General features: G+C 42.0%; 1 protein-coding gene across 3 annotated transcripts in view; it reads left to right on the top strand.

Moving 5' to 3' along the window:
* The first annotated feature begins 6256 nt into the window (after positions 1 to 6256).
* Positions 6257 to 12280, top strand: part of NRAP (nebulin related anchoring protein) — a 56299-nt gene continuing 50275 nt past the window's right edge. For all 3 annotated transcript variants that reach the window (XM_082486254.1, XM_082486255.1, XM_082486256.1), the window contains exons 1-5: positions 6257 to 6873; positions 7140 to 7234; positions 7927 to 8014; positions 11116 to 11220; positions 11767 to 11871. In XM_082486254.1, coding sequence (XP_082342380.1) covers positions 6802 to 6873; positions 7140 to 7234; positions 7927 to 8014; positions 11116 to 11220; positions 11767 to 11871 — 465 coding nt within the window. In that variant the 5' untranslated portion in view covers positions 6257 to 6801. The remainder of the gene's footprint in view (positions 6874 to 7139; positions 7235 to 7926; positions 8015 to 11115; positions 11221 to 11766; positions 11872 to 12280) is intronic.

Raw genomic sequence — 12280 nt, forward strand, 5'->3', positions numbered from 1 at the left:
TACTCAGAAAAGTACACGTTTACACCTAGCCTGCAAACCACCCTGGCGACCTTGCCACGGCAGCTCAGAGGCGTCCCGCTGGGCCCTGCGGCGACATGGCCACCAGCACTGCCCTAGCACCGGCCTGGGACACCGACTGAGGCTTTTGAGCTCCCTGAGAGCAACAGCAGTTCCTGAAAGCTGGAGTCTAGGCTAATCTTTGACAAACAAACACATTTTTTAATCATAACTTAAAAAAGACTCGAAGAGCGCGCAGGCCGCGGGCGGGCAGCAAGGCGCCCGGGAGGAGATCGAGGGGCTGCCCGGGGAAACGAGCCCCGCGGTGAGGAAAGGGCAGCCCCGACAGGAGGCAGCCGGACTCGCTACCTCTACCGACCGCACACCCCGCATACCCCGCCGCAAGCGCTTCTGCCCTCCCTCAGGACACTGCCGTGCAGCCCGCGCAGCCACCTAAAGGCCACAGGGGTCCAGTGCTGAGGAAGAGCCGCTTCCCTCCGCCCCGCTGCCCCTTGGGAGTCAGATAAGAGCAGCGGTCCCGGCCTCGGGGGCTGCCGGCCAGAGAGGACGGGCTGGGGCCGGAGAGGACAGGAGAGGAGAAGGCGCGGGGGAGCGGGAAGGCGGCGGGCGGCTGAGGGGAGGGCGGGAGGCGGGAAAGCGGGGAGCCGCGGCGGGCGCGCAGGGGAGAGGAGTGGGCTCCCTGAGGCTAGCGGGGAGGGTGGCCGGGGCGACGCGGAAGGGTAGGGGAAGGGCCCGGGGCTTGCCTTGGCGCTGGCCTCCGGCGAGGCAGAAGGGAAAGCGAAAGCGGCGGGACGGGACGGGGCGGGGCGGGACGGTCGCCGCAGGCCCGGGCGGGCCCGTCCCCCGGGGCGGGCGGCGGGGTCTCGGCCTCGGCCCGTCGCGGCGGCGGTGCGCCTGGGGGAAGGGAAGGCTCCCTCTGCCCTGCTCCGGCTGCCTTGCCGGAGGGGCTCGGGCGCTGCCCCCGGGCCCTCTTCGCTTCCCTGGTCATGACGACTTCATCACGGCGAAAAGGAAATTGCCACTTCTTAATAGTTGTGCTCCGTCACACCACCACTTCCCCCCCACTCCCCCCCGCCCCCCTGAAAGAAAAACCTTAAGTTTCATGGTGACATGAGATCTAAGGAAATTTTTTCCCCTATATAAACTTCAGTGGCATTTCCTTATCTTTCCAATTATTCAGTGTATTGCATCTCTGCTAATTACGATATCCTACTGTGCAGCCGTTGCATCAGTCCCAGCAGTCCAGTACATGGACTGAAGATTGGCACAGTCTTGCTAATTACTCCTGGATGCAGGCTCCAATCTTGCACAATCATACACCTGCCCAGCAGTGCGTGGTGTTTAACATTCACTACCTGAAGAGAATTACATCAAAGTGACATTTTTCAGTGTTACTGCCTCATAATTGGCACAAAACACAGGCACGGTAACAAACAGCCTTTTGCTTCACGACAGGTCACTGCTTCGATGTGATGGAGGAGCATCTGAACGGCGCAGCAGCTCTTGCTGTGTGTCTGCGTGCTGCTGATGGGGCTGGTCTCTGCTTCCTGGGATGGTGCCTGTAGCTCCTGGTTGGATACGTAGCCAAAGTTTTCTCCTGAAAATCAAACTAACAGAATCCTGTCTTTCCTCTCATGCCATCTGTTAGCTGCTTCTTTTCAAGAAGCTGGCATCACTTCCAAATCCATAACAGATCATTATGGACAACAGATACTGGAACTGTATAGATCTTCAAGTAAATGCATGGAGAGGAGATGAGGGAGACTGTGCCATCACCAGCAATGAGCGGCAGTGGCACCTGAACTTCAGAACATCTAAATGTGCTTTCCTGACAATGTGTATGGGGGTTACCTGGGAATTCCAGAAGCTATTTGCCAGCTGTGACTTTTTGTATCTTGATGAAAATGTTTATCCATTGCCATCTGGTCCCCAAAGCCAAATTAGCAGATCTATAAATGTTTTTTTTTTTCTAAAAGTCATTGTATTGCTATTGAGAAAGTGGTATTGTATCTGATAATGCTTGCCAGTTTTCAGGAGATTACTAATAGATTTGTGCATGGGGAATTTCTGACTCAAACTGTTGATGAAACCCCCATTTCTGTTTCCTTTTCATGTCGGTTGCTGGCATTCACAAAGAGAAAGGATGATTCCTCAGTGTGCTGCAGTACCTTTCTTAAATACATGTTAGATTAACCAATTTTAATCCCATATAGGGTACTAGATTTTTCAGAAAATCTTGCTTATTTTCAGTAATGAGTAAGGGAGAAATTAAAAAGATAGTAGAAGTAGAAGGAAGTACCTTGCTTCAGGGCATGGAGTGATTGCTACTTGGGGAAGGGTCAGGGAGGAAAAAATTTCTCATGTATAATATTGCACAGCTGGCTATATGCTTTACTGGGCAGGGGGAAAAGCCAGCAGTGTGATACCTGTAGCGTCAGCATTCCTTTTCTTATCCTCAGAAACTCACTCTACTCCCTGAAAACATTAACAATGAAGCCTTTGACTGGATATTTGCATCATAGAAAATAAGTGTTTAACTACCAAGTAAGAAGCTGCAGGATGACAATGGAACATGCCTTTGGGAAATTGAAAGGTAGATGGCAGGTACAAACTAGAAGGCTTGAGGCAACTAAATAGTACCTGTCTGGAATAATAACTGTGTGCTGTGTTCTGCACAACATCTGTGAAAAGGATGGGGCTTTGCTGAGACCTAGGAGGCAGGTGTGGGGATACTTTCAGGATGGAGAATTTGAGTGACTCACAAGGTTTTCCCTCCTAAATGACAGTTGTTAGAATTTTATATATTTTGCAAGAAAGGTTGGATGGTTTTGATATGCTACAGGGAATATGGGGGCTGTACGGTGTGATTTGGCACACCACAGCTTCATGAAATTCGGCAGAATAATGCATCTCAGCCAGCTTGGTATATGTTCTTGAGTGGGATTTCTCTGTAATCAGGCAGGGATCATCTGTTGCACATGCCATGTTTTACAAGTTTCAAACTTGGGTCATTTTTAGGTTGCAATACATGATAAATGGGGACATTTGGACACTGGAGGTCTCGTTGTATGCACATGGGCTGTGCTTTGCACAGATTTTTCCAAGCTTTCATCTTAAACTGTAGCACATCCTCACCAGTTCTTTCCCTGCTCTGTAAGTGATGCTGCCTTGACCTGTTGGTTCTTTTTTCCATTTCTCTCTACTCCCTCTCTTGCTTTCTCTTGCTCTATTAGAAGTGTTTGCAAAATCCCCATACTCTCAATTTTTCCCGACACGGCAACAAAGGGAAGTGTAAGCGCAAATCCTTTTACTCATGAAATGTAAACAGTTGTTGGTTGGTTTCCAAAACAGCAAAAATGTATAAAGCTACCGTACAAGTTTGGAAAGCAGTCCCTTCTAGGTTTTTCTTCAAGTCTTGGGAGATCCTGGTGTTGATAAAATATTTTCCAGCTTCTTTTTGATATTTTTGCAAGCTGAATTTGCTACTAAGCTAAATTTGATTACAATGGACAGGCTAGTTGAGACAAAAGGCCCTGAGCCCAGGTAACTAATTAACGACGTGGTTCAGAGAAGGTTATGATGAGGCTGGTCTAGTGTTTAAACTTTTACAGGCAGCTTTTAAAAGTGCATAAGACCCGCAGTCTGTGCAGTGACACAGCACCTTTTTTTTTGCAGAGGGAAGATAGGGTTGCTGTAATTTGTGGTGTCTGGCTTCCTGCTATTCATGTGGCTGGAAGGGCAGAGCCGCTATTCAGGAGTGACAGAGAAGGTGGGCCTGACTTGAATCTCTGTTAAGAGGTTACTTTGTGTAACTAATGTGTGCTTTTTAGATTCAGATTGAGGATGCAGACATGCTCCAAGTATTCTATGCAGTTAATTCAATGAATTTAAGGAGGTTGGAGAGGTAACAATGTTTCTTCCTACTAATTTGCACTTTCAAGGTATGGTCTCCTTGTACTTTACAAGTAACTACAGTACTTTTAAACCACATTGATTAAGGTTCTACTGTTAAGTAAAGCCTTTTAAGATTTTCATTGATATCAAAAAGCCTTTATGGGGCCTTACTAAAGGAGGAAAAAAGCCACAATGAGCTTTTAACTGAACAGAAAATGTCTTGCTAAGATTTGTCAAGATAACAAACTTGTGCTGGTTTTGTGATTTAATTCCTTGCAAGATCAAAATGCAGCTTGTACTTTGTAATGAGGCCATACAATGCTTGTTTTTCAATAAACTCTCTTTTCTGTTAGCAACTCAGTTTTAATCCAGGCTGGTGAAGAACAGACCATGCAACAGGACGGTTTTGAGGTGCTCAGAAATGGGGAAATCTACAATAGACTCCAGCAGAACTGGCGGACAATGGATGTGAGGGAAGTAGCGTGTCTGGGAAAGACAGTGGCTGTAGAGGGCATTGTGGCTTACCGTGCTTCTCTTCTTGAACACGCTGTAACATGGGAGAAGCAGGAGAACTTGGAAAATGCATTTGCTGACTTCCAGCCAAGCTGATAACGTGTGCCACTGTGAAAAGAAACGAAGAGGCTTTGTATACATTGAAATGGAGTAGTTTTATCTGGGAAGCAAAGGGCTTCTAGCTGTCTGGCAGGCCTTTTGGAAGGAACATGTGGTCTCATTCTTCTCAGAGACCTCTAGCATGCTCTCTGAGTGCACAGTGCGTATGGGCTGTGTACACTGATGCTCCGGGCTGGGAGTCCTGTCCAGATCATAGGTGTTCAGGTGATTCCTGGATGAATGATTTGTTCTGTAGTTGAGAAGTCTTAATGTTTTTTGTGTGGTTCAGGGATGTCCTGCTTTCAGCACCTCTCGGAACTTATTTCAGGAGGGCAATGTATTGTCTGTGCTGGGACAGGAGCAGGTCATGCATCTTTTTTCTTGCCAAAGTGTGAGACAACGGCTTTAGCATGGATTCAGTATAGAATGAAGACTATTAGGACTATCTAGAAAATATAAAATATGGTGACTCTTGCAATAGATGAACACAAAGAGGCAGCGGCTGGTAGTGTGTCCAGTGCTAAATAAGGAGGGGACAGCCTGGCCACTGTGACCCTAATAGAGGTCACTTGCATAAACAGAATGGCAATCTGGGACAAGATGGAAAGCTTTGTGAGAAGGGAACTGGAAGACTTCCAAACTATTTTGCTTCACAGGTGTGAGCAGGGTAAATATTATTGTGATGTAACTTAGTCAACATAAAATTGCTCTTGATCCCAAAAGGAATAACATGCGGTAACTCAGCAGTTATTTTAACACAAGAAATTATGTTCTGTGAAATTATTTTTTTTTTTAAATGACAAACTTTCTGTGTATATACTGATATTAGTTATTTCCTTCGAAAGGCCTCAAGTGTTTTCAGGACTTTGTGCCATACCCACTGCTCTTCAGATTAGAGACTCTATTTTCAGCGCACCAGTTGCTGACAGTACATTGTGCCAGTACATTGTCAGCATTCAGTAAAAGTAGTAATAATAAGTTAAGCAGAACTGCGTATCTCCATGGAGAGATGAATAGGAGCATACCCAGAAGGTTTAGACAAAAATGATTTTGATTGAATTGTTCATAATTTACAGAAAGGAAAGTGCTTAGCAATATCCCAGGACTGCTGCAGGCATGGGAATTGGTGCAGGTGTGTGGACAACTAAGTAGACTTTTACTTGGATTGAGACAACTCTTAGCTGTGTCCCAGGGTTATGGAGCCCTGCAGCTGGATGTATTATGATTAGGTGAGATGTAAGTCTCAAATCCTCACCATTTGTAGCTGGTAGAATTTAATAGCTTCTTTTGTTCGGAGCAGACTTCACAACCCCAATAACTTGCTTGAATCTTAATATCAGGCATAATAATTCCTTATCATTATTTAGCTAAGGAAATTTTATATTCTGATCTATGCTTGTCTGCTCTTTGTGAACACTGTTAAATAGCTGCTTTGTTCATTCTATTCAAAAGTAGATGGTTCTTTTCTGAAGTTTTTCCTGTAGGAGATAGATGTTTGGATTTGTACCCGTCATGTTTAGAACCCCTTGAGATAAGAGGCTCTGCCCATTTCACTGTGCATCCTCCTATACCTGGAGATGGAGCGGTAGGTTGATGAAACAGAAAGACATGAGAAATGAGTGTTCTCTGCTCTGCTGCCCATAATATACAAGGTGAAACTGAGCTAGCACCAAGGGAAAAAAAATAACTTGGCCAGGACAATGACATTGTACCTCTTCTAGATCCAACAAAGGAAGCTCCAAACTCATCTCTGGCCTGTGTCTCTGGTGGTACCTCCTTCTAATATGAGGCTATTCCCAAACACAGAGTAGTCCTCCATGAGGTCACTTGCTGTGTGTCAGGGTGAGGAGAGTCTAGGATAAATTGCTGCTGCTGTATATACTGTTCATCCTGAGCTTATGACAACTGGCTTTACAGCAAAACTGAAATACTAAATGATCAGACTAACGTTCACATGGACATGATTCGTTTCTGTGAGTTCATTCTTCTATTTAGAGAAAGATATTGCTACCCTCCCTTACGCACTGACACAGTTGCCAAAATAACCGCTCTTACTAACTGGCAGCTTTAAAAGCCAGCCTGCAGCTGACTTTGAAACAGAAGGTCAGCAAACGGAGCAACAGACTTCAATTCAGAGCTTTAATGGGAGCCATTGACCACAGCAAAAGGCCTTGACTGGAGTGTCTAGAGTGTGCTTTGCTCAGGCCAAAAAGTCACTTTCATGCTCTTTGAACCTTTTGTATAAACGTATATATTTTTCAGTCTCTGGATTTCAAGATGAATGTGCAGCCCTGTGCTAGATGTGGCTATGGGGTTTACCCTGCTGAGAAGATTAACTGTATAGATCAGGTCAGTTCTCTTTCTTTATTATTTTGGACTATAATAAATGTATAGATTGGCACTTTTAACACAGTGCAAATCTTTGGGTTCCAAAAATTCTTTACTCATAACTGGGTTCAGAACTGAAATGAGTTAATAACAGGCGTATATTTGAAGAAGAATTCTTCAAATTCATGAAATGAATGTTAAGGATCAATACTGAGATTTAAAACTCAGTAGAATAACAATGAAATACAAATCATGCCTGTTTGGTTTCTGTTTTGATGTATTTCCAGACATGGCACAAAGCCTGTTTTCACTGCGAAGTATGCAAGATGATGTTAACAGTAAACAACTTCGTTAGCCATGAGAAAAAGCCTTACTGTCAAGCGTAAGTGTGTTTCCTTTTCCTTTTTTTTAAGCAAAGGCTTAAAAAGCCGAGTCATTTTAATGTAATAGAAGATCAGCATTTGGATTTAGCCTGGTCCCATGTGTGATGTGAAATTATGTATTGTTAGTGCCTTCGTGCATATCTTTGGATTTATGTGAATCACAAATGATGGGAAACTCTTGTTCCTGTATATAGAGCTTCCTCATTTGTCCAGTATGTTAAAAGATACCAAATTAAGTTCCATTTCAGTATTGTGGGAAGAAAATAAACCCAACCATAAAATTCAGTGCTTTCCAAATCCGCGGTGAAGGGTTAACAAGGTTGAGCTAATCATCAGGAAAATGTATAAAATGCAGATTTTGGAGTAAGTTTGTTCTAGGAAGTTTTTATTTTATAATGATCAATTCCTGTCAAATTTGTCAGCAGAAAAAGGAGAGATGACAGTTGTTTTTTATTCTATTATTCTCTTTTGTTATTAGAAACACAGCATTGATATGACGATCATTAAAATTAATTTTGCTCTAGGCACCTACTCCATACAATAATAACTTGAATGTAATCTGAGATCTGTGTGTGAGTGGGGGAAAAGTTATGTATAGAGGGGTGGAGGCTGGTATTGTGTTTTTGAGTGCTCAAAGAGAACCTTTCTGTCTGATACATTCCTAATATCCTTTTACACTTCCCTTTTTTAGGCACAACCCAAAAAACAATGCGTTCACAAGTGTTTTTGAGACACCAATAAATATAAATGCAAAAAAATTGTCAGAAGTGGTAAGCGAGGTAAGAAGCTTGAGGGCCAAATGTATTTATTTTACATTTTGATATCATATTCACGTCTTGTTTTAGAAATGTATTCTTTATATAATGTGGATATTCTTTACTTAGCCTCCTGTGTTCTTTTTAAGCAGTAAGATCTCAGCCCAGGTTTGAATCATAATTTTTAAAATGCATTCCAGAAGGAGGAAAGGTTAAATTTGAATTTGCTTCTACTTTCAGAAAGAAAAATGGATGGCAGTTTCTCACCTGCCATATCTGATAATCTATGTGGAAACATTGTTCACGTAAACTGCCGAGAGCTATGTAAACTTAGTAATGAGATCATGGGGGCTTACACAGCCATTTGAAAGGAGAATGACCTGCTTGCTTTGTGATCTCTTCTGAAACTGATACTAAAGGGCTCAAAGAAAAAATAAATACTATCTCAGTAGGATGTAGGCAAAAGTTCTCAGAAGTACTTTGTCAAGTCGTGCTGACAAAACTGAGATGTTATTTCCTTTTTGTGAGGAAAACACGAAGACCGGGGAACTTTGCATGGTTTTGCTAAAAATGTTTTGCTCAAGCGTTAAGGATGGAATAGGTTTCCATGCCCTCCTCACTGCATGTCCTCTAAAAGGCTGCTGTGCCCCGGAGAACCTCTAGGGGTGCTCAAAGTCTTCTTTCTTTTCAAATGCCATTCTTTGCTGTCTTACATCGTTTTCCTCCGGATACATTTGTTTCAAACTTGCATTTCTAAGAATTTCATTAATTGAGAAACACAGAATCATCCAATAATTGATAGCTATCTCACTTTCATGTGTAATACTGTTTTCTTGAATGTCATGTCTTTTGATACTCTAAAATAGTACCATTCATTGCATGACTAAGTAAACCAATGTGTTTCAATGTGATTAGCCATCATTAAAATAAAAGAAGGAAGTTGTATTTCTTAGATTATAGTGTATTAAATTCATTCTGATGTTCTGTATTAGCTGTACAAAGTTGATGTACATTAATAGCCTTTATCAGACACTGTATCTTTTATCATTCTTGTACAGTATTCTTATGCAGCAGTTTTTGCAACATCATAGGCAGTAACTATTTCAGTGGTGACTATCACACTTACTTTAAACTGTGCGTGACAGATCTGGTCAGGAATGAGTTTGGGATTACTGCAGGTTCTATTTCTGGTTTTAGGCAGTGATATGAGACTCTGATACTTCCAGTGAATGTGAGTATACACGCCAGACAAATTATAGCTCAAAGATCACTTTCCCTTGTTTTTTACACCTAAAGCACCTTCTGTCCTTTTCAATCACATAATGAGGTTCTGTTCCAGAGAGAAAATTGCTAAGGGTAATAAAGAAGCTGATTCTGCAGTACTTACTTACAGGGAGTATTTCTGTAGAAATTTTGAGTGCAGGAAAACTTTTTCATTGGTAAATGTATAAAATAGTGCTAACTTGGGAAAAGGTTTCAATTGCTACTATAGTTTGTTGGCATTTCATAAGCAAGATTATTTCTTATGCAGAAAATGTAACTTGTTTCTTCAATCCTAACATAATGTTCTCACATAAGTCTTATATTGAGACACTGACTCAAATGCAGAGATAAAAATTCAGCTCACTCCCTCTACACAGATTTTCTATGTGAGCAGACACATTAATCTCTCTGTACCTCTGTACTTAATTTGTAAAATGGGAATAATGATACACATGCTCGGTGATTTTTCTGCCCAGTCAGTTTAGATTTTGCACTCTTTAGGACAGAGACTGTTATTTTTTTGCATCTGTAGGGTGAGCTGTATAACAGAGCTGTGATTTTGGCTGGATTTCTGTATGCTGTCACGGTAAAACTAACCATAGGAAAATGATGACCCAGAACTAAATATAGTAGTCATTTACATTTACACAATCATGATACGTCGTGGACACTGTGCAGGGAAATAGGAGAGTGGAATGTTGCCCACCAGGTAATAGTTCTTTCAGCTAATGCTGCATTGATATGTTCTGCTTAAAATTTCTTAGGCATTTCAATCCTCATAGGTTATTTCTCCCAAAAGTATTATCTAAAGACTGAATTATTCTTTCAGAACTTCACTCCTGATTTCAGGTCTAATATGCAGCTCCTTTACAGATATGCAGCTCCAATAATAGCAGAAATCTTAGGTAGAAACAGAGTGTGGATTAGAGAGTAGAGTTTTGACCTTAGGGCTAAATGCAATCTTCTGTTCCATGAAAACTCCTTTGCCAAGAATGGGTGGCATGAAGGAAGTACTTATGTAGTTTTTGCATGGCATAGAGCTACAGGCTATGTGGCCTTTTTGTACATAAGCAGGGTGTAAGTGGTATTGGTCTAAAGAGGAAGAAGGAGGAAAAGATGGAGAGTTTTGCAAGCTCTCAGAAGGTGGTTCGTATTTTCTTGTGGGCTGTGGAGATTTGGTGGATCAGGTGTGCTTGTCATAGTTCCTTGGTTTCTGCATTCATATCATATATAAATATGTCTTCAGGGTGAAATTCTTAGTTGGCACCGAACACTAGGCTGGTCTGTAACAATTGCAGATCTAACATACAGATACAGGTAAGCATTATGACTAGAGTAAATCATCTTAAACTGAGTTGTGTTGATGCTGCCACCCAGAGAATTAGTTCTGTGCGGTCACATTGTTCCTCTTATGTTGGTATTGATGATTTTTGCAGTGAGGCAGATGAAGGAACTGACATAGCTGAAAGCTAACACAGCAAAGGCTACACACTAATTCACTGATCTAAGTTGCCCCATGGCTGCCTGTCTGATGGTGTCAGTGTGGGATAGACAAGAAGAAGGGTCACCTAGCAGGGGTAGAGGTGTTTGTGGAAGTAGCCTTCCTTTAGACTGATTTAAGGCACAGCCAAAACTAGCAGGCAGTGACGTGGTTTTGTTATGGTGGGCTTTGTACTGTTTCTGTCATTTTGTCTGGCATTCATCTTCTTTTGTTGCTGCAGTTCATGCAGACTCCGTATCATTTTGGGCTAAGAGACTATGTTCACCTTGTTTGTCTTCATTCTTGTTCCTCTCCTAAGACAGGAGTGTGTTAGCCTGTACTAACAAATTACTAATACCGAGTCAATTTTTTTTTTTTTTAGATAAAGTATCGAGAAGAGGGTGAACAATTCAAATCAGTCTTTCAATGGGATGTAAGGTCCAGAGAAATTGAAGCTGCCTATAAAGCCCAACAACTGGCCACACAGGTAAGAAATATCCCTCAGGTCTCCAAGCCACTAGCCTGCAGAAGACCAAGGATTGGCCTTGGAAATCCTGATTGTTATGGATTTATTCACAGTATTTCAATGCTAAGAAAGCTATTGCTTCTCCTTTGGCTAAACTTTTCAAGGCAGCATAGCTTGTTCATAACTTAGACTGCAAGAATCAGAAGATAAGGAAGGAAGAATGTATCTATACAGTTAGCTGTGGACTGCTGCATGTACAGCCATACTAAACATGTCTTCTTTCTGCTGACACTGAAGCTTCACAACAAGTGGTCTGATTCCCAGGGAGAATTATTTGAATCTTACTCCAGGATCCTAGATCCCGATATCTTGATGTCAGTTCTTGTTATAAAAGCTTTGCCCTGATATTCTGAAGGTATGTGGATTGTAGACCTTGTGCTGTACATCTGCAGAGAGTAAATTTCACTTCCACAGCATTGTGTATGTTTCCTTTTTTTCTGTCAGATCAGCTGTTTGTATATTAAAACACAGGTGAAGATTGGTAGTTATGTAATTTTTGTTTTGTAGAATGCTTACTATGCTGCCTATGAGGAGGGAAAATCATGGTACTCAGGAACCATTCCAGACCCTGAGATGGTCAGAATAACACAGGCACAGAAGACTCTGAGTGATGTAAGTGGGCTGATGTTTGGAATAGCTTTATTTTGGTGGGCTATCATATTCTGAAGACTTACCAGTGCATCAAACCCAACCTTTGGTGAGATACTACCAAAGGAGAGACTGACAGGTTTTCTTCTGTCAGTAACAATATTTAACCATGTAAGTGATTCAAGTCACATCACAATGCTATTGCCCATCCTGGAAATTATACATTTATATATTTATGTAATTGAGAAGCACTTCAACTACTAACCAATGATATCTGAGGTGACATTTGTTATATCCAGACATAGAAGGCAGTGGTGTTTCCCTCAGTAGAGCAGAATTCATGATGGAAAACGTGTCTTATTTTCCATAGAGTAAACCTTTCATTGACTGTATTTCCGTCACTGATGAAAGTCACTTCTGAATTATGACTAAT

This window comes from Vanellus vanellus (genome assembly GCF_965231255.1).
Source record: "Vanellus vanellus genome assembly, chromosome: 7".
Lineage (NCBI taxonomy): Eukaryota > Metazoa > Chordata > Aves > Charadriiformes > Charadriidae > Vanellus > Vanellus vanellus.